The sequence below is a fragment of the Nelumbo nucifera genome, chromosome 1 (assembly GCF_055504915.1).
Source record: "Nelumbo nucifera cultivar China Antique chromosome 1, China Antique-T2T, whole genome shotgun sequence".
NCBI lineage: Eukaryota > Viridiplantae > Streptophyta > Magnoliopsida > Proteales > Nelumbonaceae > Nelumbo > Nelumbo nucifera.
In genome coordinates this window covers 18,365,950-18,392,361 of record NC_142649.1, presented here as the reverse complement: position 1 = coordinate 18,392,361, position 26,412 = coordinate 18,365,950, and the positions used below count along the sequence as shown (strand labels likewise).

At 38.2% G+C, this 26,412-nt stretch overlaps 1 protein-coding gene across 7 annotated transcripts; it reads left to right on the top strand.

Annotated features, from left to right (window-relative positions):
* Nucleotides 1-739: 739 nt before the first annotated feature.
* LOC104612122 (uncharacterized) lies at nt 740-24,938 on the top strand. Of its 7 annotated transcripts, none has more exons than XR_016081298.1 (4): nt 740-1,350; nt 5,581-5,828; nt 19,411-19,723; nt 19,817-24,938. XR_016081298.1 is itself a non-coding variant. In XM_088896524.1 (4 exons), the coding sequence occupies exon 1, from the start codon at nt 7,993-7,995 to the stop codon at nt 10,228-10,230; it is 2,238 nt and encodes a 745-aa protein (XP_088752650.1). In that variant the 5' UTR covers nt 5,835-7,992; the 3' UTR covers nt 10,231-19,723; nt 19,817-20,383; nt 20,766-20,807; nt 24,769-24,938. The 7 variants fall into 7 exon arrangements, 3 of the variants coding, with proteins under 3 accessions (XP_088752650.1, XP_088752651.1, XP_088752649.1); XR_016081297.1 differs by lacking the exon at nt 5,581-5,828 and having other exon boundaries at nt 797-1,350; nt 19,429-19,723; nt 19,817-19,922; nt 19,996-24,938; XM_088896524.1 differs by lacking the exons at nt 740-1,350; nt 5,581-5,828 and having other exon boundaries at nt 5,835-19,723; nt 19,817-20,383; nt 20,766-20,807; nt 24,769-24,938.
* The last annotated feature ends 1,474 nt before the right edge of the window (nt 24,939-26,412 follow it).

The window sequence follows — 26,412 nt, the reverse complement described above, 5'->3', positions numbered from 1 at the left end:
CTCACCATGACTCAATCGGATATATCCTATGCAGTACAGATAATAAGCCAGTTTGTGTCTTCCCCAAGACAACCTCATTTATCTACAGTTCATCGAATCATTAGATATGTGCGAAGCACCTTGTCACACGGGATATTCTTCTCTTCTACATCCTCTATTAGCCTTATAGCTTATGTGGATGCTAATTGGGCTAGCTGCCCTGACACTCAACAGTCCACTACTGGCTAGTGTGTATTCTTAGGCATCTCTCTTATCTCGTGGAAGTGCAAGAAACAAGCTATTGTGTCCAAATCTTCTACTAAAGTTGAATACAGGGCTATGTCTTCAGTGTGTAGTGAGATCATATGGTTTGGGGCTCTTCTACTTGAGATACTTCATGAATCACCATCGTCTGTGATCTCCTTCTTGAAGGTACCATATCTCTTCCTCATGTCTCCTCCAAGCTCCAACTAGCAAACTTGTTGACTAAAGCAATGACTCAAGTTTGTCATCTACTTTTACTTTTATTTGTTGTATAACTATTCTTTGTTCTCTCATTACTTTTTGATCTGACTTTGACATTTTGTTGGAGGTAAACACAAACCCTCCATGGAGCATCTTCTCGCTCATTTTTTCTTGCAAGAGTCTTCTTTCCCACCTTCCAAATTCCTAGTAATCTTTACGCCCAGATATTGTAACAAGGCAGCTCACATCCTTGCAAAATTCTCATTACGCTATAAGTATCCTAAAACTTGGTCCATAATCCCGAACTTTCTGATTTTTGCCTTATATTTTGATGTAACTGAGGATTGGATTGGATAAGCCTTCGGGCATTTAAAAAAAAAACCAAGAAAGCCCATTTATGTCTAAATTGACTCCAATAAAATTCATTGCCACTCTTTCTAACAGGAAGAACACTACAAGAAAATAGGTCAAAGGCGGCGGTCTTAATGACTGCCGCTAGAGTGAGGAGGCGGTCTTCTAGAAACTGCCGCTTACATTGCTTTTAGAAGCTGACATGACGGTCTACAGTGATATGTTCGATAGATTTTACAACGGACCAGATTTAAACTGGTTTAATCTTACAACGGACCGGTAGTAGGAGCAACGCCGGAAGGCGAAAAAATTCTTCCTTGCATAGTCTCCTTCTTGTTCGACAAGACAAAAAGTTCTCTACAAAGAGAACCTTGCAGAAAAATTTTGAAGAAGATGACAGAGGAGATTTATTTTTTGGAGAGAAATCTAGAGTTATGCGATTCCAATCCAGCATTCATTCTTTGTTTGAGAAGGGGAAAGATACCAGAAGGGGGAAATTTCTAGGTGATATCCAAGCCACCACCAAACTTGTTCATTCGAGCAGGAGAAGAGGAGGTAACATTCTGACCCTCTTTCTTTCTTCCTCCTCTATCATTCTCTCCATTTTTCTCTTTTTTCTTTTCTTTTTTTTCTCAAGGAATCCCCCATTTCCCTTCATCTTCTTCGTTGGGATGGCAGCCACGAACTGGATTCTACACAGTAACAACGGCAACCTCTTTTTCCTCCGCTTTTCTTGTCAATTTCTTTCCTTCTCCCTCTCTATTCGTATCTCTTTTTCATCGTATTCATATTCACCACCATTTTCGAAAGTCAAATCTTATTTGAATGACGTAATTAGTGAGCCTGATTATGTTTGTTTTGTTTGGGAATCAATCTAAATGCAAGACCTACTATGTTTTCTTAGTTGATGTTTAGCATAAGCATTATATTGTGATGTGGCTTTATCCCTGTGGAATGAATGTGGTAAGATTGATTTGTTGGACTTATTTAGCTTTACAATTTTGGATGATTCCCATGTCAAAAATAAAAAAAAGAAAATAATATCATGAAAAGCAATAAAAGAAAATATATAAGAGAATGAAAGTAGAGAATGATGACTTGAAAATAGGTAGAGCGAAATAGAGGTGATCTTTCCATTTGTAGAATTAGAGTGAAAAGGGGTGATTAGCCATGGAGGATGAAGTAACTCAAAACATAAGAAAAAAGAGAAGAGAAAAAAAATAAAATAAATAATAATAAGATAGAATAATAAATAAATTTGGCAAGAGGAAGTAAAATGGAGAGGCTGATTCTACATATTCCATTGTATTTAGGTGATAAATGAGTAGAATAAGTCATTAAATGAAACAACAATAAAATGAATAATTAAAATAAAAAGATTAAATTAGAACGAAATTATTGATTTATTTACCCTTGCTCTTATCAAAATCTTCATTAATAAGAAACTGAAAATCTAGGCTTAATTACACTATATTATTGGTTCATTTTTAGTCATAATTTATAGTATGGATAATAGCTAGTAATAACAATAGATCCAGAGGACTTGATCAAGGATAGAGACGAAATTTATCAAGTAAATAGTATGAATATAAGACTGTGAGAACTATGATTCTGTAGTCATAATTTATAGTATGCCCAACATGATCCAAGCCTAGATAGTAAAGAATCTAAAGAAAAGATTCAGTTAGGATGAGGCCATAACAAAAAGATAGAAAAAACTACAATTCTGTAGTTGAAAATAAGAATGATGAAACTAAAAGATAACTCAGAATAATGATACATGAAGATGAAATTACTCCATGAAACCTTAGCAACAAAAGAAACAAAAATATCAGACATTTATTATGTCAGTACTCACTCATGGAAAGAAAGTTGTTAAATTTTAAACAAATCAAACAGTTTCAATTCAATCTAACTCTTTTTCTGGTCAGTATGTTTGATAATGAGCATTTTTTATTGGTAAAAATCAAGATTTTATTGATAGATGGAATCGGAAGAAGAGAGAAAAGGAGAAATTACATGGGAAAAAACTCAGGCAAATAATAGCAACCAATCTCCCCAAACACTTACTTGAAAAACTCTTGTATGGTAGGATAGAACCCCAAAATAAAACACTCCTCATTACCCTCCTCTAGCAGCTGAATTAGCCAGGTCATTGGAAGACTCTAAAAGAGTAGGAATCTCTCTCCCCCCCCCCCAAGGTATATGAACAGGGAGATTCGTAGGTGATCTTGGTGATGCAAAGAAAATGAGAGCTGAGAAATGGCATAAGTCAGAAACTGAGAATGATCCTATGACAGAGAACTGAGAAATAAAAAAACAGCCATGAGGGTCAACAGTCCATGTTCTCTAATTAGGACTGGATAAACCCTAGATAAGGAATAACAGATTAGGCAAATCAGCAACAAGAATAGAAAATAAAATAAAATCATTTGGACAAAACCCATTTTTTATACAAGGGGACACTCCTAATTATTAATCAAAAGGTAAAGTATAATAATATTAATGAAAAGGTCCTTTGTACAATGAGAAGCTATACAAAAAGCCATCACGACCTCAAAAGGTCACTCTCAAAAAAATTACAATCAGAATTAACCTCTTTAAAGATAGCAAGAATAGACAACCAATTCCTTACAAAGCCTAAAGCCAAATTTTACTTTGTTTGTGAAAAGTAAAATAGGAAGCAAATGGTGTGGGCATATCCCTTACAATTGAAGTTGTTTTCTCTGGAAGCCTTTGGTTTCATCTTGGCCCAACATTACCATGGATCCCTTTCAGAGGTAAAGGTTGTTGTTCTATTCAGGGGCCTTGAATGTGTTCTTTCATCTTGACCCAACACTACCATTAATGGTTGTACCCTTCACCTTGCCCCTACTAGTCTATTCTTGGGGGGAGGTGGAGAGAGAGAGAGAGAGAGAGAGAGAGAGATTTATTGCAAAGAGCCCTGTCCAGATGCAATTATAGAGATCTGGACCATGGACCATGGGTTAGATGGGAGTAAAATCTTGTGGTAAAACAATGGTGTGATTGCATCAGAGTAAAACCACATGAATTGAAAATGGCATCACTGAATTATTTCAATTCTAATAACACCCACATTCACTGCACTTATTGTCATTTGGTCCCACCAAATGCTGAACCCTCAGCTCAAGCAGATCAAGCAATTGAGTAAGAAGTGGTCCTTGTTATACATGAATTCCCTCCAAGCTATTGAGTAAGAAGTGGGACCATGTGGTTGGGTGGGATAATGTTCTCAAGCTTCAAAATTACACAATGGAAATACCACACTTAGACCTTGTATTGCTTCACGTCTCCTTGCCTACACTTGTTGCATAAGTTGTCTCGAAAAACTTCTGAATTACTTTCACAACACCAAACATGCTTTTAGCTGGTGATGTCATGGAGCCTTCAAAGCTGAAACAGGTTCTAGCTCCTCTGTATTCTGAAATCCATGGCATCAATTACTTCTAGAGGCACCCTTAATGTAATGCTTTTTAGTTTCTACATAAAATTGGAACATATTACACACTTAAAAGGACTTGTTAGAGTATTATTGTGGCAATTTTTAGTTTTATCTTGGTTAATTTTCTTATCAGCTTCGGCTCTATTATGGAAGAACTTGTCAGTTACTATTTCTGTTTTAATTTATTTTCACTTGTCACAAAACTATATGATAGATGGTTTAGATGTTGGTTCTGTTTTGTCTTAATGGAGGTTCTTTCTGCTATCTCTGTGCAAAGACACCCCCTCATGTCAAACAAGAAATGGTGCCAAATATGATTTCATTTATTTCTACTTTTAATTTTTTATTACTTTAATGCTTGTTAGTAAAGTAATAAAAGCCTATTAATTACTAAATAATTTGGATCTGATGTTCTTGTATTTCCATTCTTGATCTAAAGTTGCTGCTTCCCGGTTTTGTTCTTCATCTATGGTCTTTTCTTGTAATTTGGTTATGTTGAACGGATCAAACATGGCCACCTGTAATTTGGTTATGTTGCACCAAGAAGTATATGTTAGATTAGATGGGTGAGAATCTTCCAGATTGATTAATTTTTGTTACCAAATATCTATTAGCTTGAACTCATCTCCTCTCCAGTTTAAAAAGGCCATTACCCATCTTGTTCTTAGCTTATCTGGGTAAAATCTCTTTTTTCTTTCATTAGCACTGAAAAAGAAGCGTATGTTAAACCAGATGGTGAGAATCTTCCAAGCTGATTAATTTTTCTTACCAAATATCCATTAGTTTGAACTCATCTCCTATCTTGTTTAAAAAGGCCATTATGGCATTACCCATGTTGGTCTTAGCTTATTTGGGGTCTTGCGAGTGGCCACACTCAGTCTCAAACATGTGTTCTCACACTTTCCAACACGAGATTTTACCATAAAACAGCACAATGGCTCCTACATTTCTCACCTGTGTAGGGATGCAAATAAGTCAAATTGAATTTGGGTAGCTGCATAACCAAAATTTGATATGAAATACAGGATAAGTGAATTTGAGTTGATACCAATTTTGAGTCAATATCCAGTGGATCTACAAAGTTGCAACTTGTACCTAAAACTGTCCAGGGAATAGTCATCTTATTTGATCCAATTCAATTGGCTAATGAGACCTGTAAAAATTAAAAAGAAAAAAAAAGATGAATCTAGAAAAACTATAGAAGAGAAGACCAGAAGCAAGGATTAGATGGAAAACGACTAATCTTGTTAACATGGGAGGTCTTGAACCTCTTTCAAATATTGACAGCCTATTTTTCCTCACTTTCTTCTTTTTTTTTTCAGGGAAATAGCGGTAAGATCCTATCAACATGTACAGGAATACTGAACTATCAAAAAAAGATTGTTTCTAGATGATTTGGATGAGTTGTACATCCATTTTGGACTTTGGATGAGTTTTGACGTACACCATGGATGATATTGTTAGGGGCTTGGAGGCTTGTAAATGGTAGTCTTGACATAAAGGATGAGGGTTTCAAGAACTGAACCCTAGATTCCTCCACTTACTAATTCCACACTGGTAGCTTTTTCAGGTATGATCAAAGTGAAATTTTGATGGTTTACTCAGGTCCTATTAGTTGGGGAGAGTTAACAAGGGCCAAGCTTCTATACTTGCTCAATGGTCTAAACTGGATTGTTTCATTGGGATATGCTAATCCTGTGGTGGAAGGAGATTCAATAACTGTAACTAGATGGATGAGAAATAGAGGTTTAGGTCCTTAGATTCTAAGACACCATGTTCAGGAAGCTACATCTTTGACACAAACTTAATTTTACCTTGCAAATTCAGTAGAAAGATAGCCTTTCGATAACCCCACATTATTGCTTATATTTTGGGGTTTGAGGTTTTGTCTTACTGGGGGAGAGCGGCAATGGGTATGTCTTTTTTTTCCTACTAATTGGGGGTGGGGGGTATATTGCCCTCATTTTCCTTGGACTCTAAACTATTGTTGTTGTTGTTGTTAGTAGTAGTAGTAGTAGTAGTAGTAGTAGTAGTATTTCAATAAAGTTTCTGATTAGTTATCAATGAAAATATAAAATAAAAAGTACAGACCTATCTGGATATCATGATGGATGATGTGATGAAGGCTCATCAAATCCGTGGCCCTCTGGAGTTGAGAGAGTTTTCAGGGATGGGGACGACAGGGTGCAAGCACTTTATCTTGGCCCAGTAGGTGTGGGAGATGCTGAAGTTATGTCTCTACTTCAAGGTATGAGATTCGCCAAGCAATGGGGATATGAAAACCTTGAGGTAGAGGGAGACTCTAAACTTCTAATAGGATGGTTGCAGACAAAAAAGCTTGGGTGTATGGACCCTTAGACAACATATGAGGGAAATACTTTGCCTAGCAAGGGAAGTGGGAGTAATTTGCAAATGGGTAAGCAGATCAGCCAATTTTATGGTTGACAATTTGGCAAAGCAGGGGACTCTCAAGGAAAGCTTATTTTGGGTTGTATTGTAAGATTTGAGATTTGTATGGAATCAACACTCATGCTCTGAGTGGTTGACAATATTTTGTATTTAACTGTTATTTTAATGAAAGTTACCATTTCAAATTAAAAAGAAAAATGAAGCCTCATCAAATCCATGCTAAAGAGCTAAAAAAAAGAAAAAGAGAAAACATGCATGCTACAATCCTCCTTGCATGAAGAGCAACTTATTTTATTTCTTGGTTTCAAATGTATGGCTAGCAGTGAGTGTCCCATTCATTCTATCTTGTTTCGAGTGTATGGCAATTAGCAGGAGCGCTTGAATCACTACAAAACTGCTTCTTTCAAATGTTAGAGTTTTTCAAAACTCAATTGTTATAATTTCTCAGTAGGTGAAAGGTTAGTCTGTTTATTGATTTGTAATTCCAATCCAACACCGAATCTTGTTCGTTCGAGCAGGAGAAGAGAAGGTAATGTTCTAACCCTCTTTCTTTTAATCATTTTCATGATCAGTGGCGGTGAACAATGAGAACCAGCCAACCATCTTCCTCCTCTTCTTTCTTCGTCCTCTGTCGTTCTCTCCATTTTCTCTCTTTCTTTCTTTTTTTTTTTCTCAACTAATCCCCCATTTCCCTTCATCTTCTTCGTTGGGACAGCAGGATGAACTGGATTTTTTTCAGGTATAATCAACTGCATCTCTCTGTTATGGACGCCTTCCTCGGGAAGACGTACCATCGCCGCCGGCAGCAACCGGCCCCGGGCCCACCACCAGCAGCAGCAAGGATTCAGTGATGCTCATCCTACCCAGTTCGGCAACAGCAGCCTTATCTAGATTAGATTAGCTCATTTTGCTTGTTCTTATCTTATTGTTCTTATCTCTTATCTTATCTTGTTAATAGCTTATCAGATTAGGATTAGCTTAGCTTATCTTATCTTGTTAGTAGCTTATCAGATTAGGATTAGCTTATCTTATCCTTAGCAAGATAAAATTGGAAGTCTCCCTATTCAGCAAGGAGACTCCCTTTGATTAGGACTCTTGTAATCTCCTATTTAAGGAGACCCCATTATTGAATGAGATATCAAATTATTCAGTCAAGAGTGAGTTATGAGAGTTGGTGATCTCTTGGACAAATCACCGAAGGTGCCAAGATAGGTTCATCACGAGCAGGAAGGAACAAGGGAAAACAGGAGGTTTTCCTCGTGGACCGACTTGTGACGATATCCTATTCCCGGGCCCTCAACAACTTGGTATCAGAGCCAAGCATCATGGGAGATCTGGAGCAGCTACCTTCCAGGGTCCACGACCTCGAGCACCAACTCGTGGAGACCAGCTCCGAAGTTCGTGAGATCAAAGGTGAAGTGCGAGAACTGCGACGACTAATGGAGATGTTTCTTTCCAGCAGGGAAAGGAACTCTGGCGGAGGGACAGCAGCTAATGACCGCCGGCCAGATCTGCCAGAGTCTTCCGGCGAACAACAGTCCGTCGGCCATGGAGCAACCATCATCCCCAAGTACAGTAGGCTGGAGTTCCCATCGTACAACGGCAACGGAGACTCCATAGGCTGGCTGTATCGCTGCGAGCAGTTCTTCCGGAATCAACGGACAAATGACCAGGACAAGGTAAGCCTAGCTGCCTTTCATTTAACAGAAGAAGCACAGCTTTGGTTTTATCGGTTAGAGCAAGAAGAACCCGGGCTCAGTTGGCCCCAATTTAAATCCTATTGCCTTCTTCGGTTCGGACCCCCATTGACCAACAACCCACTAGGCGAGCTAATTAACCTTAAACAGACCGGAACAGTTACTGAATACCAGCGACAGTTCCAAACCCTCCTCGCGAGGGCATCCTTTGTGCGACCAGACCAACAAGTCGATATGTTCACAGCAGGGTTAGCAGAACCCCTGCGAGTGGATGTCGAGATGCAGAATCCCTCAAATTTGGTCACAGCCATGAACTTAGCCTGCGCATTTGAGCGCAAGCTGCAGCTCAGCCGCGGAATTTTTAATGTGGGTCGTCCACCGAACTCGTGGGTGCCCCCAAGACCAGCAGCAACGACCCCCTCTTCTGCTACCAGCCGGGAAATGAAGCCTCCCACGACCACCACCTCTAGAGCAGTGACAAGTACAGATAGTAACATGGTCACTCCTCCCATCAAGCGCTTGACCAGGGCAGAAATGGCAGAGCGCCGAGCGAGAGGTCAATGTTTCAACTGTGATGACCTCTACTCGGCAGGACATAGATGCAAGAGGCTTTTTTGCCTTCTCATAGATGAGCAAGAGGAGGAGGAAGGGGAACCCGTCACATTCGAACCAGAGATCTCTCTCCATGCGATCACCGGTATTAAAACCTCTCAGACCATGCAGTTACAGGCACAGATCGCAGGTCAGCCGGTGCGCATTTTCGTCGATTTAGGGAGCACACACAACTTCATAAGTGAACATGCAGCCCTGCAGTTAAAACTACCAATGGAACTCCGGCTGCGACTACAGGTAGCCGTCGCAAATGGTGAAAAAGTTCACAGTCCAGGGATTTGTAAGGACGTCCCAGTACAGGTCAATTCTGAACTAATTCTTGTTGATTTATTTGTACTCTCATTGGATGGGTTCGATATTGTTCTTGGGGTCAAATGGTTAATTACCCTAGGCCCGATTTTGTGGGACTTCAGCGCACTCACCATGACCTTCCACCTGAATGGCAAGCAAGTTTCATGGCATGGTTGTAGGGTTAAAGAAAAGACACCGCAGGTTCATGCACTCCAGACAGAACCGGCAGCCATGGAAAAACTTCTCGCCGAGTTTTCAGATCTGTTCCAGGAACCGAAGGGCCTTCCCCCTTCCCGAGCTTGCGACCATCGTATTCCTTTGGCGGCGGGTTCAGCACCAGTCGTTGTCAGGCCTTATCGCTACCCTCACTTACAGAAGGATGAGATAGAAAAACAATGTACAACGATGCTGAACCAAGGGATCATACGCAAAAGTCACTCCCCCTTCTCTTCGCCGGTTCTGTTGGTGGCGAAGCAGGATGGAACGTGGAGGTTTTGTGTTGACTATAGAGAACTCAATGACCGGACGATCAAAGATAAGTTCCCTATTCCCGTTGTTGACGAACTGCTGGACGAGTTGCATGGTGCCCAGTATTTCTCTAAATTGGACCTCAGGTCCGGATATTTCCAAGTTCGCATGGCTCCTGGTGACGTGAAGAAGACTGCTTTTCGCACCCACCATGGCCACTTCGAATTTTTAGTCATGCCATTCGGACTCTCCAATGCACCATCTACATTTCAGTCACTAATGAACGAGGTATTCCAGCCCCATCTGCGCAAATTTGTTTTAGTTTTCTTTGATGATATCCTCGTTTACAGCAAATCATGGGTAGAGCATGTCCACCATCTGAGGACCGTTTTCGTACTCCTACGCCAACACAGCTTATTCCTGAAACGGTCCAAGTGCTCCTTCGGGGAGCGACAGGTTCTTTACCTCGGCCACATCATCCATGGCAGGGTGTAACAGTTGATAGTTCCAAGATTCAGGCTATAACAGAATGGCCCAAACCTCAATCCGCCAAGGCCTTACGCGGGTTCCTCGGTTTAACGGGTTACTACCGCAAATTTGTACAGAACTATGGAGTGTTGGCAGCCCCGTTAACCAACCTGTTGAAGAGAAACTCCTTCCGGTGGGACGACGCAGCTAATGAAGCTTTTCTATCCCTGCGAAATGCACTGTCTTCAACCCCTGTCCTGCAATTACCTAATTTCGCCCTCGAATTTACAGTCGAGTGCGATGCTTCTGGAGTGGGTATCGGGGCCGTACTACAGCAGCAAGGGCACCCGATCGCTTTCTTCAGCCGCAGATTGGCTGACCGGCATCTGAAGCTTCCAGCCTATGAGCGCGAACTAATCGGCCTTGCCCGAGCCATCCAGCACTGGAGGCCGTATTTGTGGGGGCGGTCGTTCATCGTCAAAACTGATCATTACAGCCTCAAATACCTGTTAGAGCAGCGTCTCACCACTTCCCCTCAGCAGCATTGGGTTAGCAAACTGCTCGGGTTTGACTTCCGGGTGGAATATAAGGCGGGATCCTCTAATCGCGCAGCTGATGCCTTGTCTAGGCGAGAAGAAGACGTGATGGTTCTATGTAGCATTTCCCAACCTCGGATCTCTCTGTTTGACGACATTAAGAAGGCAGCACCACAGTCCCCAAAATGGTCGCTCTTACTGCAGAAGATCCAGACCGGCACGGCCGACCCCGATTGGTCACTTCATGACGGGTTGGTACTGTATAAGGGACGAGTCCATCTTCCAGCAGATTGCCCGTTGATTCCCACCATCATCACCAGCATCCATAACTCCACCCACGAGGGCATTCAAAAAACACTATACCGCGTCCGGACTGATTTCCATTGGCGAGGTATGAAGACTTCTATTCGAGATTTTGTCCAGAATTGCTCCACATGCCAATAGCACAAATGGGAAAACCTACACCCGGCAGGCCTCCTTCAACCCCTTTCCATCCCATCGCAGATCTGGGCCGACATCTCCATGGACTTCATTGAGGGACTTCCCAAGGTAGGGGGCAAATCAGTTCTCTTTGTGGTAGTCGACCACTTCTCTAAATACGCGCACTTCATTCCTCTATCACACCCGTACAGTGCCACTTCGGTTTCCCTCGCCTTCTTTACACATATCTTTCGCTTACATGGGTTGCCGGAATCCATCGTCAGCGATAGAGACCCGGTCTTCACTAGTGCCTTCTAGAAAGAGTTATTTCGACTACACGGCACCACCCTGGCCTACTCATCAGCTTATCGGCCACAAACCGACGGTCAGACGGAAGTGGTTAACCGCACTATCGAGATGTATCTCTGCTGTTTCGTAGGCGATCAACCTCGACGGTGGTTGGAATGGCTTCCTTGGGCCGAGTACTGCTACAACACAGCCTACCATTCCTCCCTCGGCATGACTCCCTTTCGCGTCGTTTACGGCAGGGATCCTCCCCGCTTGCTGTCCTACGAGCCTGGATCTACTCGCTTGGACGCAATCGATCACTCCTTACAGGACCGCGACGCCCTCCTCGCCGACGTCCGCATTCGCTTACAGCAGGCCTAGCTCCGCATGAAGCTCCACTATGATAAGCACCACCGGGAACTATCGTTCAATCCAGGACAATTTGTTTGGTTGAAGCTCCAGCCCTACCGGCAGCGCTCCTTGCGCCACAAGGCTGCCCCGAAGCTGGCCCCTAAGTACTATGGGCCCTACAAGATTCTGCGACGGATTGGCAGTGTGGCCTACCAGCTGGAATTGCCAGAGACTAGCCGAATTCATGATGTCTTCCACATCTCCTTGCTGAAACCATTTACGGGTGTTCCCCCGGACCAAGTTCCCTCCCTGCCACCCTTGAAAGATGGCAAACTGGTCCCCCAGCCTAAAACTGTCACCCGCTCTCGTTTTAATCGTGGAATCCTTGAAGTCTTGGTGGAATGGTCTGATCTACCACCAACAGAAGCCACATGGATCCCATTGGCAGAGTTCCAAGCCACATATCCAGCTTTCGAGCTTGAGGACAAGCTCGTAGTCCAGGAGGGGAGTAATGTTATGGACGCCTTCCTCGGGAAGACGTACCATCGCCGCCGGCAGCAACAGGCCCCGGGCCCACCAGCAGCAGCAGCAAGGATTCAGTGATGCTCATCCTACCCAGTTCGGCAACAGCAGCCTTATCTAGATTAGATTAGCTCATTTTGCTTGTTCTTATCTTATTGTTCTTATCTCTTATCTTATCTTGTTAATAGCTTATCAGATTAGGATTGGCTTAGCTTATTTTATCTTGTTAGTAGCTTATCAAATTAGGATTAGCTTATCTTATCCTTAGCAAGATAAAACTGGAAGTCTCCCTATTCAGCAAGGAGACTCCCTTTGATTAGGACTCTTGTAATCTCCTATTTAAGGAGACCCCATTATTGAATGAGATATCAAATTATTCAGTCAAGAGTGAGTTAGGAGAGTTGGTGATCTCTTGGACAAATCACCGAAGGTGCCAAGATAGGTTCATCACGAGCAGGAAGGAACAAGGGAAAACAGGAGGTTTTCCCCGTGGACCGACCCATGACGAGATCCTATTCCCGGGCCCTCAACACTCTCTCTCTCCCTCTCTCTCTCTCTTTCAGATTCCATTGGGTTTTAAGTGGTACTGATGCATAGATTTCTAGCATAATGAATTTATAAGAATTTAAATTTTGATCTGTAGCTTCTTTTGCCTTTCTTTGTCATTTATCTTGTTTAATATCCAATGCTCATTTGTGGGTTTGTTTGCTATTTTTCAAGTTTAGTAAAAAAAGTGTTGTGGTTTTTGATATGTCTCTGCTCTACTCCAGGAACAAGTAATTGATATGTCTAGTGGTTTATGACATGCCCGTAGATTTTTGTGTTTTGCTGCAGCTGTTGGAATTGACCAACCAAGTACCAATATACCATCCCTCTACTCTGCTCTTCTTTGACTCAATACAAGTTCCTTTTCTCTTAATTCTTCCTTCCAACTGCATCATTGTTAGCCATCGTATTTTAACTACTCCTTCAATTTCAACTGCAAGAGCTTTTATGTTCCTCTCTTTGAATCGTATAAGGTTTCAACTACAGCTTTTTTGCTCCTTCAATCTCTATTTTATATTTTTTCAGTTGAGAATTTGTTGTGTATGGGTGCTGAATGCAATCTCTGGGTGTAAGTTGTATTTAAAAAAAGTTCAACTACAGAGGGAATTTCATGTTGTTGGTCTTTTTTAGGGATGTTGAGTAGTGAAGGCCCAACAATTCTTGAAGTTACTGCCCCAGAGTATTTTTCCTTTTCCTCATTCTGTGAATGCATATTGGAATTGCATCCAAGGATTGCAAGTAAAGTGCAGCTAACAAATTAACTTCATTTTGGTCTTCAACTTTGTTCTCTTCAGAAGTAGCTTTTTTCCCTTGGTGGTGGAAAAATCCCCACATTGTCCATTTCCTATGGTTGGTAATTGCTAAGACTCTAGATCAGGGGCTAGGTTTGAACGTTTGGTGCAGTGAGACACTATCCGTATTGTTTCCTTCACCTATCCAGCTCTTTTTCATAAGTTTTCTTTCTATTTTTGTTCAATCCCACTATTAATACTTATGATACCTTGGTATGAGTTAGTACTTTTTCAATAATAATAAATTATAATAAGAAAGAATTGCAGTACTAAAATTTTCTTTTGTTGTGTTTTCCTGCATTAGTGGGCAGCAATATTGTCAGACTTGGACTAGATAGAAGACTGGAATGTTCACAGGGTCACAGTTTTACCAGTTAATTGAGTGGTTAGCTTATTCAAACCATGAAAACCATCATTTAAGCAGGACCTAAAAGGGTCACTGGGTTATTAGCTGTCCAGTCCAATCCAAGCCTGACAACACTAGTGAGCACCATAGAGATGAAGTGATACAATTTTCTATCCTTGCAAAGATGCTAGAGTTCAAAGATGGAGTAAAATTATAATCAGAGAAGGGAATTAAAAATTTTTGTTATTGAGGTAAGTTGAGAGAGGATTGAAGTTTGAGTCTTGTGCTTCAACTTGATATTGTAACACTAATATTGGGAATTATTTCCCCCTCTTTCTTCTGCTAGGTGCTGCCTCGGTTCTAATTCTCCCAAGTATAGCCAAGTTCTATCACTAGGCATATAGAATGTTTTATTCTACTCCCTCTATTGAACGGGTGCTTATTTGGTGGGCTAGAGTGTTGCAACAGTTATTTTGGAGTTACAGTGACTGATTTCATAAATAATTGGAGAACAATTATATTGTGATAGTCTTTTCTCTTGTATATTACTAATTCACTGTAAATGATATAGAGATACTTTTGAGTAGTTCTTGATACATCTTCTTTTACAACTGAGGGTGCCCCTCCCTTCTCATTCTCATACTATTAACACAATACTTTTCTCTAGCTTAAAAACGAAACAAAACAAAACAAAAAACTGAATAAAACCTTCATATTACAAATGCCCAAGTCAGGACCCTAATAAAAATTAGTTCTATTTGCCTTTCCCTAGAAAGTAAGTCAGCAATGAATTTGTTCTAGGGATCTATCTACATTAGATGTTCAATTTGTACTCCCAACTACAGCTAAGTTCTGTCAACTCCTCAAAACAGAATGTTTCATTGTACTCTCTGTCTAGACAAAGGATCAACTAGGTAATTGATTGATCTTGCTACTTGTATAGAATGTCATGTCCAACATTCTTGCTAGTTTCCTCACTTCACAGATAGTATACCAGTACTACAAAGGTCTCATACTTCCATTTATAAACCAATTCACTACCACCTAGGAATCTCCTACTGGCCTACCATGGTTTGGTTCATATTCTTATGCATAGAAAAATGTTTATGGACTAAACCAATTCTGTTAGATTCAGACTAGATAGATAGGTCATGAGTTGGAGAGTCCAACCATCTGGTTAACAGTTCAACTAGCTTGTTGAATTAGTGACAGTTTAGGTGGGACCATTCTACATAGACTACAGATTGGTAATAAATATAAAGCTTAATCAAACAACAACCTATTTGTTAAACTCTAAATAAAGTAATCTAAAACAATGACACCCATTTGAGGTTATGAATGCTAAAAATTAACAAGTCTGACATGAGAAAGCACTTGGGTGCTGCATGGACACCACATTTAGTATTCAACATCTGTTTTCAGCTTGGTTGTTTCCATGTATTATGAGAAGACAGATTACTATGGAATTGTATGTAAGTGGCAATTCGCTAGAGTTTGTGGAGTAACAGAATGCTAGATTATTTGAAAACAAAGAACAAGGCATGCATGTATGATTGATAGGTTAAGGAAAAGGTAGCTCATTGAGTATTGTTGATTTGGTTCTTTTAAAAAAATTGGTCTAGCATTTTATCAATGAGCAACATAAGTTATGGACTCAAATATGGAAATCTAAATATCTTGGTGATAATTTATTTTTTTTCCTTATTCTATTAGGGCAGATAACTCCTTTTTTTGGAAATCTATGCCCCTAACCTTAGGGAATTATGCCAGGAGGCGGGCTTTCCTGTGAACTCCAATTCATCAATGATGATTAATTAACTCCCCTGGATAAAGAAAAATTGCAACTTTCCCAGAACTCTTTTAATATTACACTTGTTCTGATGCTGCCATTTCTTTATTTTGGAATAATTTGGTTCTAGTTTAATATTTTTCATAACAATTCTACTAGTAACTGACTTTATGACTTAATTAAGTTAAATAAGCCCTGCAAATCTCCATATATTATTAATTCAACAACTTGACTCCTAAACAGTACAATAATTTATTTGTCTATTTGTTTTCTTTACTATGTTGTATTTCATGGTGAACCATGCATTTTGTAAGTCATACTTGTTTCCCAACAATCACATAATATATCCAGAGAGTAAATGAACAAGTGGGCTCGATTGCATTAAGGAAAGATTCTTTAGTTTGAGGGATCATTTTTTCTGCTATCTCTCTAATTTAAAAGTTGGGGTAAACTTGAGCTTGACCCAGTCAGTTCAAGTTCATTGAATTTCATGGCTTATAAACTTGTTTCTTTCTCACTCATTTTTTATTTGACTATCTTGACCAAGTCAAAATCTGCTGCTAACATATGATGGCAAAAGTGGACTAGCTAGTTTGTTAATTATATCCTCACTGGATTCGAAGTTAAGAGGAATTTATGGGTTTTGAATCTCTGTACCCCTAGATAGTTTGTTAATTATATCCTCACTGGATTCGGAGTTAAGAGGAATTTATGGGTTTTGAATCTCTGTACCCTACTAGTTTGTTATATTTTAGAGAAATTTTTTTGCCCAAGTTTGATGTTTCATACTTGGTTTATTTGATAAAATCTTATGATTTCATAGCATTACCCACTTTAATAATTGATTATACCATAATTTGATTGGTAGAAGTTAAAATTTTGAATGTATAGGCTAAAATGTTGGCAAGAAAAAAAAAGGTTATTTCTTTCAACCATGGACCTCTAAGTTATTTCATTGTACTTCTAAATACCTTGCTTGGTGATTATGTTTTGATGATCTAAATTTAATTTATGAATGCCAACCTAACAATGTTGTGACAGGTTAAAATGAACATATTAAAAAAACTTAAAGAAAGGGGGACACGATCACAAGCAAGTAAATCAGGGGCCCGTTCGACCATTACTAACACACACAATATAGATGATACATGGCCACATGTAAGTCAATCGGTGGCCCATCCAACTACTAGGTCAACACCTGATGTAGATGATATTACATCACCAACCTAGTCACTAGAATTGAGAAGGCATGAGGAGTCCTCTAGTGGACAATATGTTGGAGAAGGGTCTTCTCGTACACCATGTAGGTTAAGAGGCCCCACCATGCCACTAGATATATGGAACATGCTTGAAGGGGAACAAATTGAAATATGATCAAATCAATACAACCAACCCAATGATGAAAAAGCAAAGTATTTAGTTAGATTTTTGGGTAGCCTTGCACGAACTCCAAACAAGTTGCCCATAGACATTAACGGTTGGAGAGAAATTCCTACAAAAACAAAGGAAGACATATGGAAACTTATCAATGCATTGAATCCATTGTTTTTTTTTAGACATTTCTCTTATGTAGACATAATGATTGATTTATTATTTTGGTCATAGAAAAAATTCAAGGTGATTAATGGTACAAAAGACTAGATTATGAAGTCATTGGGTAAAAAGTGGAGGGATTGGAAGTCCAATTTGAAGAAAAAGTATTATGACCCAAATCCGGATAGCACATATGCACTACTTGAGCAACGTAAAAATCAGGTTAATATATGATAACTCTGCATTTTGATGCCTTAAGGGCATCATTTCAAGGGTATTTTTGGCCTTAGAATAATCAAAGTGTGTCATTTTCCCATTTAAAATCAATGTTGTGACCTCTGAGGGTGTCTGCAAATTTTGTGGAAAATTGGGAAGTTTTCATGGCAGAAATGCAGTTTTTTGGAAGCTGGTGTGAAGTCCAACTGAGAGAGGGGGTGTTTTTGTGAAAAACTAAGAGCAGGAGGGCGCCTCCTATCTACTAAACCCAGAATGGCGCCCCTCCTACTGTATTAGCATGCTCCCCTCTCTTTAGCAAACCCTAGGGTGCCTTATAACCCATTTTGTTCATTTCTAACAAACCCTATCCGCCCCTAACTGCTAAATTCTCACATTCCATCCCTTTTAATCTCCACCATCCATTCTAGGGCATTCTCTTTTTAGCATTCTAACCCTAGGGAGTCACCTAACTTATAATCTTCACCATTCAACCTTTAGCCATTAAATCTCAACCCTATATAATATTGGGTGCCTTCTCCTTTTCTTTTCAGCCTTAGGATCACCTTGGAACCATCATAACCCTTCATTCTAAACCTTAGGGCACCCATATTTTTGCAAAAACCCACCTGTCGCCCCCCTCTTTCTCTCTAATTCCAGTTATATTCACCATTCTCTATAAAAATGACCCCAGGGGCCCTCGAGAAGGGTTGGTCAATTCATCAAATTCACAATGCTAAGGTTTTTTGAGGAGTTCAAGGATTGTAGAAGGAGAAGACGCCCAATTCTTGTCAGGAGGAGTTCTTGCAAGTTGTTCAACCAATCTGCAACTACCGTCACTGTATCTGATCAACCATTCTTTTCTTTTCTTCATTTTCTTTTCTGTTATTTTTATTTCAGCACTCTTTTAGATTTAATTCCTGTTCGTTTCACTATTTTGTAAATCTGAATTCGTCCAATTCAAGGCTAAAGTGTCTTGAGGGGTTCAAGGGCTGAAGAGTGGAAGGATGCCCAGTTCTTGTCAGGAGGGGTTCCTGCAAGCTGTCCAGACAATCTGCAACTACCACCACTGGATCCAAATTTTTGATCACTTTTATTTATTTCTTTTGTTAATTTCAGTATTCTGTTAATTTTTGAATTTGAGTTATCGTCTTGTTTAATTCCGAACCTTTAAGTTTAGCATTAATAAATTTTATTTTATTATTTTTTGCAATTCCCAATTGTATTCTCTTTCCCGGATCTAAGTACATAACTGTTTTTCCCTTGTTTCTCTGTGGATATGACCCATTCTCACCCATTTACTGCGTTTGTATTTTTTTGAGAATTGGAAAAATTTTATAAATATTAAATTGGTGTTCCAAAGTGATTAACAACACGCTTCCGGTCAAACCAATATACACCAATGGAAAAAATTAGTACAATTTTGGAGATCTGAAAAAGGGATTGTAAGTATCTTAAATATTTAAATATTTTTGTTTTTTATTTGAATGAGTGAAAAGTAAATTAGTTGTATTTTAATATAAGCAAGATCCATAACCAACAAAGCTAATCGCTCCAAACAAATAGTCAACCACACAACAGGAGAAAAGAACTTTGCAAGAGTATGCGAAGAATTGGTAAATATACAACTTTAATATGTTCATTATACTTTTTTCATTCATTCATTTTTTTATATAAAAACAATTACATATTATTTTCATGGTGATAACAAATAGAGAGGGAAGCTGATGTATCATGTGCGGAGGTATTCTTTGCAAACACAAGAAAAATGATGGAACACCTGTAGATCCAAGATTGGGTTCTTTAGTGGTATACTTATTCAAATGTGTATTAAATGGTATGAGTTAACAAGTTGTTTTGAATTACTAATAGGTTTGTATAATATTCAAGGAGTAAATGCAAAATTGCATGTCTCAAGAGGAAGACACTCAAAATAAGGGCAATGAACAAGGACATGAGGATGTCTATGCTCGTGTGATGGGCCAAGAGCGTCATGGCCGAGTGCATGGTATAGGTTTAGGCCCAACTCCATCCAGGTACAGGGGCCCATGGCAGAGCCATGAAGATGCCTTGAACTAATGAAGGTAAAAGAGCAGGTGAAGAGCATTTACAGAAGATGGAAGAACAAATTGCATCAATGCGAGAACGAATGGATGCGATGGAAGCTCAATTACTTAATAGATAGGTATCACCCTTACTTATATTTGTATTTAAATAATTTATACTTGATTGCATAAATATTTGTTTGATAATTTATGTTTCATTAATTCTATGCAAGGATTGAGGTGAATCATTACAATTGCGAAGGAAAGTCCTCTACACATGCTTTTCAAAGTCCCTTCTATCATCAATTTAGCTCCAACATTGAACCACAAGTGTTTTTAGTAAGTGTAATTTGATTTAAATACAAATGAGAAAGTGTAAGGTGTTTGTTGACAAGGAGAATTGTATTTGCAGGAAAATACAAAATGTAATTTATCGACTTTCATGCAAGGAGGAATTGTATCCATTACCAAAGCAACCATTACAAGTTTAGATCCTTAGAATATTGTGGGTGGTGTGCCACTTGGTTATGAATGGACAAAGGTTGTGATCAATGTTCCAATTATAAGTGATGCACCACTAGTGGGTCCATATGAACGCTATAAAACAGTTAGAACCGCTGTTGGTGTTCCGATTGCTTGGAATTCAATCCACGTAATTTTATGTGTCATATCTATCTTTTATAGTTAAAATATTTGAATATAATTGTAAACTTTATATGATATGATTTGTAGGTTCAACCATTATGCTAAGCAGATCTACATCTACTCTTGGTGTCTCTTTAGAAAAGTATGGAATGATTGTAAGTCAAATTTTTCCCTTGGAAACAATGTGATATATAAAAAATGCATAAGGTTTCTAGGGTGTTTATTTTATGTTTTCAAATAGGTTATTTGTTAGAAGGGAATCAAATTGAAAAACAAAAACATATTTTTATTACAGTTTTGGTTACAGTTTTTGGCACTAACAAACAAATATGACAGGAGTGAACTAAAACCCCTAAAGGACTATCTGAAAACAGTTGAAGTGCCTGAACTAAATGACTTATGTTTATGATTGTTGTCTTTTAATGGATAAAATGGTCATATGATAAAATAACTACCAATGATTCAAATTGTTTGAATTTTCGCACCTACACCCATTAAGTGCCAACCCAATCAACAACATTTATTTGGTTGATGCAGATGTAGTCACAAAGTAAGTGGACGAGTGGAGTAAAATGAAAGGTTGGAAACTTGAACCCCTCCAAACATTAATCCCTATTGTCTTTTTAATGTTTTGAGGAATAAAATAAAAGATTTTTCTTCCAGTTGGTGAAGAGAATCAATATTCACTTCATTTGAGGAGTACAACCCAATATTTGTTTTGATTGCTCTCCTATGCATGGTTCTTTTAGGTTAATATTAAGTTTTCTTCAGTTTGTCTATTGTATGTATAGTTTAATATAGTTCCATTTGATCCACATAATGCTCACTTTCAATCCATTTCTTGGCTTATCAACTCAGCTTTAGCAAACTTTATCCTTATGGGTTCTAGAAATGAAGTCCATTTACTAGTGGATTTTTAATGCATATCATGCATTTCTGTAGGGAACATGATCTTATTGTGGTTAAATCTATCATGCTTAACTATGGTTCTTTCTTGATATGGTTAAATTGTAACTCTCTATTTGGAAACATCTTATTGCACCTAACTTCATTGATTTGGATCCTAGTGCATGCTTGCTAATTGTGATATTCTTTTAAAGTTATATTGAAACCAGAAGTAGTGTTATCATAAGTTTTAACAGAAAAAGTGGTTGGTGTATTTTGGTCTTGAAGATTTTACTTCTAGCAAATATCTTCGATAGTTGCCATATGTACACCAATTACTACACAAGGTTATTTTTTATGAAAATGATGACTCATTTGTTAATGTATTAGTGTTTATAGTTGAAGCTGGCTACAATTCTAATGAAAAGTTGCTTTCTAAAGCTTTCATTAATTTCTTTTTGAGGATTTCAATGGATCCATAATGGGCCAAAGGACTAATGAAAATTCATTATTTGTGCAATAATACCTATTTCAAATGTATGTGATAAGAGTCTGCACAAGTATTCCACCTCTACCTCCCCTAACACAAAAATGGAGTTTAGTTCTACAATTGGATCTTATTTTCCTATTTCTATCATGAGTATTGTCTAACCTTCATTTGTTGTCTGCTCTAAGATGGTGTATTGTAATGTTGCTTTTCTGCATCTCTGGAATATTAGGGTAGTCGAAAGAGGCTGAAAAAGAGGGAGAAGACTACCCTTTATTTTCTCCTTATCACAGTGGAAAAGTTTGTCTAGACCTGTTTATTATGAGGATAAATGTACTATCATAGCTTTCATTCTCCTTCTTTACAAAGTTTTCCAACATGTTCCATTATTCTATTTGAACTGTCCCACTTTGAATGGAAGGGGAAGGTATCAAGAAGTCAACAATGTCAATGATCTGTTGGAACATCATGAACTTTGAACGAGGGTTGGGATTAATAATTGGTGTCAGGAGAGTTATAGTAATAGGCTAACTTGTCGATCGTGCATAGTTCAAAGGAATCACCATTATAGATCTCAAACGCTTCATATTGTGGCCTATATTTTGGGTATTGGGTATTGGGAATTCGAGCTTTCATGTCTTTTGTTTTTAGATCTTCAACCATAGGCATGTGTAAGTTCTATTGGGTATTGGACCCAACTCCATAATGCTATAGTGCTTTGTGGGCTCGAACTCAGAGCAAGACAAGGCATCATAACCCAACTCCATTAGGGCCTTTGGATTCAACATGGCCTGAATTCACTCAAAATCCATTTGATGCTTTATGTGGCTAAAAGCACTGGAACCTAATATATCATTTTAGCTTGTTCACATTTCCTTGCATGATTGTTTTGTAATCAAACCTTACAAATTTGAAGAACTGATTTTTGAGTTTATTCTAGGAGTAATTTCCATTTAATTTTCTTTCCTTGTGTGATAAATAGAGATTTGATGAAGCAGAGCTGATTTTGAAGCCAAATTCATCCTAATCCAATATGATTAATAATTGTATTTGACAGTATTACTATATTTATACCATATATTTGTATAAAGTTTAACTACTCAGTTTAGGAGTACAAATATAGATATGTAGAGGGCGTAACCTTATATTTTGTATAAATTTGTACTATACACATGGAAATAGTACAAATACAAATAAGTAGAGTGCAAAACCTTGTCTTTTATATGTATTTGCATTGTACTAATTTGTATTTGTACTCCTTCGAAGCAAAATTTTGTATTTTGTATGTATTTGCATTGCACATATTTGTATTTGTACTCCTTCCTAACTGATCCCGAATTGTTTCACAAGTAACGGGGGATGTTAGAACTGGTATGTGTCATTAGGGGTATTCTTATAATTTTCTCAAGTTCAAAGAAAAGGTGATTAAGAATCCTAGTTCATTTCAAGATTCATTATGTTAGGGCATTCTAGTAAGTTCACTTTTGTTGTATAACATGCACCACTACCCTAAAAGTAAGGCTGCAACTTGGGCTAGGTTGTGTTATAGTTGACCCCTTGGGCATCCCGACCCAACATGAACCCAACTCTATAGTATGTGTCATATATAAATATATGTTATATATATATAATATATATATATATATATTGATTTTTTTTAGATGTACGATAGTTGTATAGCCCTCACTAAATACTATCATGTCTTTCTTTTAAGATAATCACTTCACTTAATCCTAAATTAAAGACTAAAACCTTAATAACATATTTTATGTTTTTTGAATATTTTATTCTTAATCTCCTCTCTAATGTTTGGCGCCTATAAAAGATATATCATAAGTCATAACTCATAGTAAACTAGTCATTTTAAACGCTTAATTTTTTCGATTTTGTACTAAAAGAACCAATAAAAACATCAACAAACAAATGTTAATAAAACATAGGATTAATATATATATATATATAGTGAAAAGTGAGTTAAGATTTGAGATTAAATAGTTTTATGAGATTTTAAGGGATGGGAAGAAAGTTGGGTTGGGCCCAACCCGAGCCCAGCCTAACCCGAAGTCAATTTTGGGTTAGGTTAGGGTTAAGGTTGGGGTTGAGGGTTTAGAACAAAGGGTTGGGCTAGAGTTGGCCTCAACCCGACCCAAATTACAGCCCTATCTAAAAGAGTGGCCATGGGTAATTGAATGAGTGGTTTGCTCTCATTATGTACAACTTAAAACTAGGACCACCTAGAAGCCAAATTTGGGAGTGTACACGATCATATTCCTAACAAGTACTGCTGAAATAGACGCACTTACTAAAAGTACATTCTTTACTTGCAACTAAGATCCTTTCCGGGTTGAGAATGACAAGTTGTGGTTTTAAAATCATACGCTTTTATGATATTTAGGGTTAAAAATTTTCTGAGCTCTATTCTCCACTAATCCCCTTTAGCATCCAATTAAAATAAGAAAGGCTGACATAAATAGACTAGACTGTCCTAATTTTCATTAGGTTAAAATAAAACAATAATTTGCTCTCCACAGGGAGTCCAAACATATTATATTCTAATGTAATATGGCATTCCCCCATTTGTGGGAATGACTATTCCCTACCCTCCCTTGTCCCTTGGGAATGAAATCTCATTCTTGCTGATTCTAATTCTCACTTCCATTCCTGTTTGAGCCAAACAAACTATGGGAATAGACCATTCCAATTCCAATTCCAATTTCGATTATGGTTGTGAACCAAACGAACCCAAATGTACAACTGAATTTAACTTTTATTTTGCTTAAATTAATAATCCGGAATATATCTGCTTATATATTAATAATCTTGTCTCTTACTGTCATTTTCACTCTCTTCACAGCCTAGGAGGGCTAAGGAAAGAAAAAACCATGGCATGTGTCCAGTGTTGTTGTGGAAAACATTAATGTGCAAAATGCTTTATATGGAGTTAGGATACTCAAATTTTGAAAAACTACATATTTGTATTTGTATTGTTTCCATGTGTACAATACAAGTTTATAAAAATATAAGGCTTTGCACTCTACGTATCTATATTTGTACTCTTAAACTAAGTCTTGAGTGCAAAATTAGATGCGACTCCAATTTGATTAAGAATTGTATTTGATATCTCATTTACTTTACATTATCTAACAATTTATATGCTATGATTCGCAGGTTAAACCATTATGTTAAGTGGATTTGCATTAGAAGATGTTTTACATTATTCAAGAAGATTTTTTTAAATGCCTTGTACTTTTTTATATGCCAATTGGATATTGTATTTAAGCAATTTGTTTTGGATATTATAATAACTAATAATTTAATTAAAAGTTTTTTAGTTTTAATTTACATTTTTATTTAAATTGATTTTTATGTATAATCTACCATGAGATTTGTATTTAACAAGTACCAAAAATGTTGAAATCAAATTGATATAAATAATAAAAAATTAGAAAACACAAAGTCGACGGTCATACAACCGCCACCTTAGACATAAAAAAGACCTAAGGCCGCAGTCCAAAGAGATCAAACCCGGTGGTCCAAACCACCACCTAAAAATAGAATCAACATTTCGATGGACCTAAGGCGGCGATCCAAAGAGATCTAATCCGGTGGTCCAAACCGCCACCTAAAAACAAAAGCAACATTTCGATGAACCTAAGGCAGCGGTCCAACGAGATCTAAGCCAGCGGTTCAAACTACCACCTAAAAACGGAAGCAACATTTTGACCGATCTAAGGCGGTGGTTTAAAGAGATCTAAGTCGGTGGTCCAGACTGCCACCTAAAAATGGAAGCAATGCCTAAGGTGGTGGTCCAAAGAGATTTAAGCCAGCGGTTCAGATCGCCACCTAAAAACGGAAGAAACGTTTCAATTGGCCAAAGACTGCCACCTTTATTAACTCTGAGCTGGCGGTTCATATCGCCACCTAAAAACAAAAGAAACGTTTCAATTGGGCTAAGGTGGCGGTTAAGACCACCACCTTTTTTAACTTTGAGTTGGTGGTTTTGACATACCGCCACTTTAGGAATGATTGAACCATGTCGGACCGGTCCTCAAAGGCAGCGGTCTTTTCTATCTAAGCTAACAGTCTTGACCTAGGCCAGCAGTGGTTTAGGGGGCGGACTCATGACCGCCGCCTTACCTTTGAGGCGACGGTCTAAAGGACTAAGTCAACGGTCCTAAGACCATTGCCTTTGATGTCCAGTCCAAAATCAATTTGGACATATTGGATGGACCAACAAGACATATTGGATTGGACCAATCAAGTCTAAAATATTTATTATATTGGATTGGACCTGGTCCGTCCATAATAAATTAATATTGGATTGGGTTGGATTAAGCCAATAGGTGGTCCATTGATATAAGATAAGAATATAGGTGTCAATGGGTCGGGTTTGGGTTGAAACCAATCTAAATTAAAATGAATTTGAACAGATTGGATGGTCCAGACATTTAATTGGACCAATCCAAAATGGTCCAAAATATTCATTGGATTGGATTGGACCTAGTCCATTTGCAGTGGACTCGCATTGGACTAGATCGGATTTGACCAAATCCAGTCCAATTGACACCCTTATAGAGATACCAATTAGACTAGAGGAGGTTAACAACAATCCAACACCAATCCTAAATATAAAGTTTTTGGAGACAAAAATCTCGCCACACTATTACATTTTGGAGATAAAAACACCATTTTTTTCCATAAGAACACTTTATTTAGTAGAAAAAAGAATTTTATTGAAGGAGTAATGGATGATCATAATCATTGGAAATCCTCTCATGAAGATATTGCTAAGATTTTTGTAGATTACTTTTT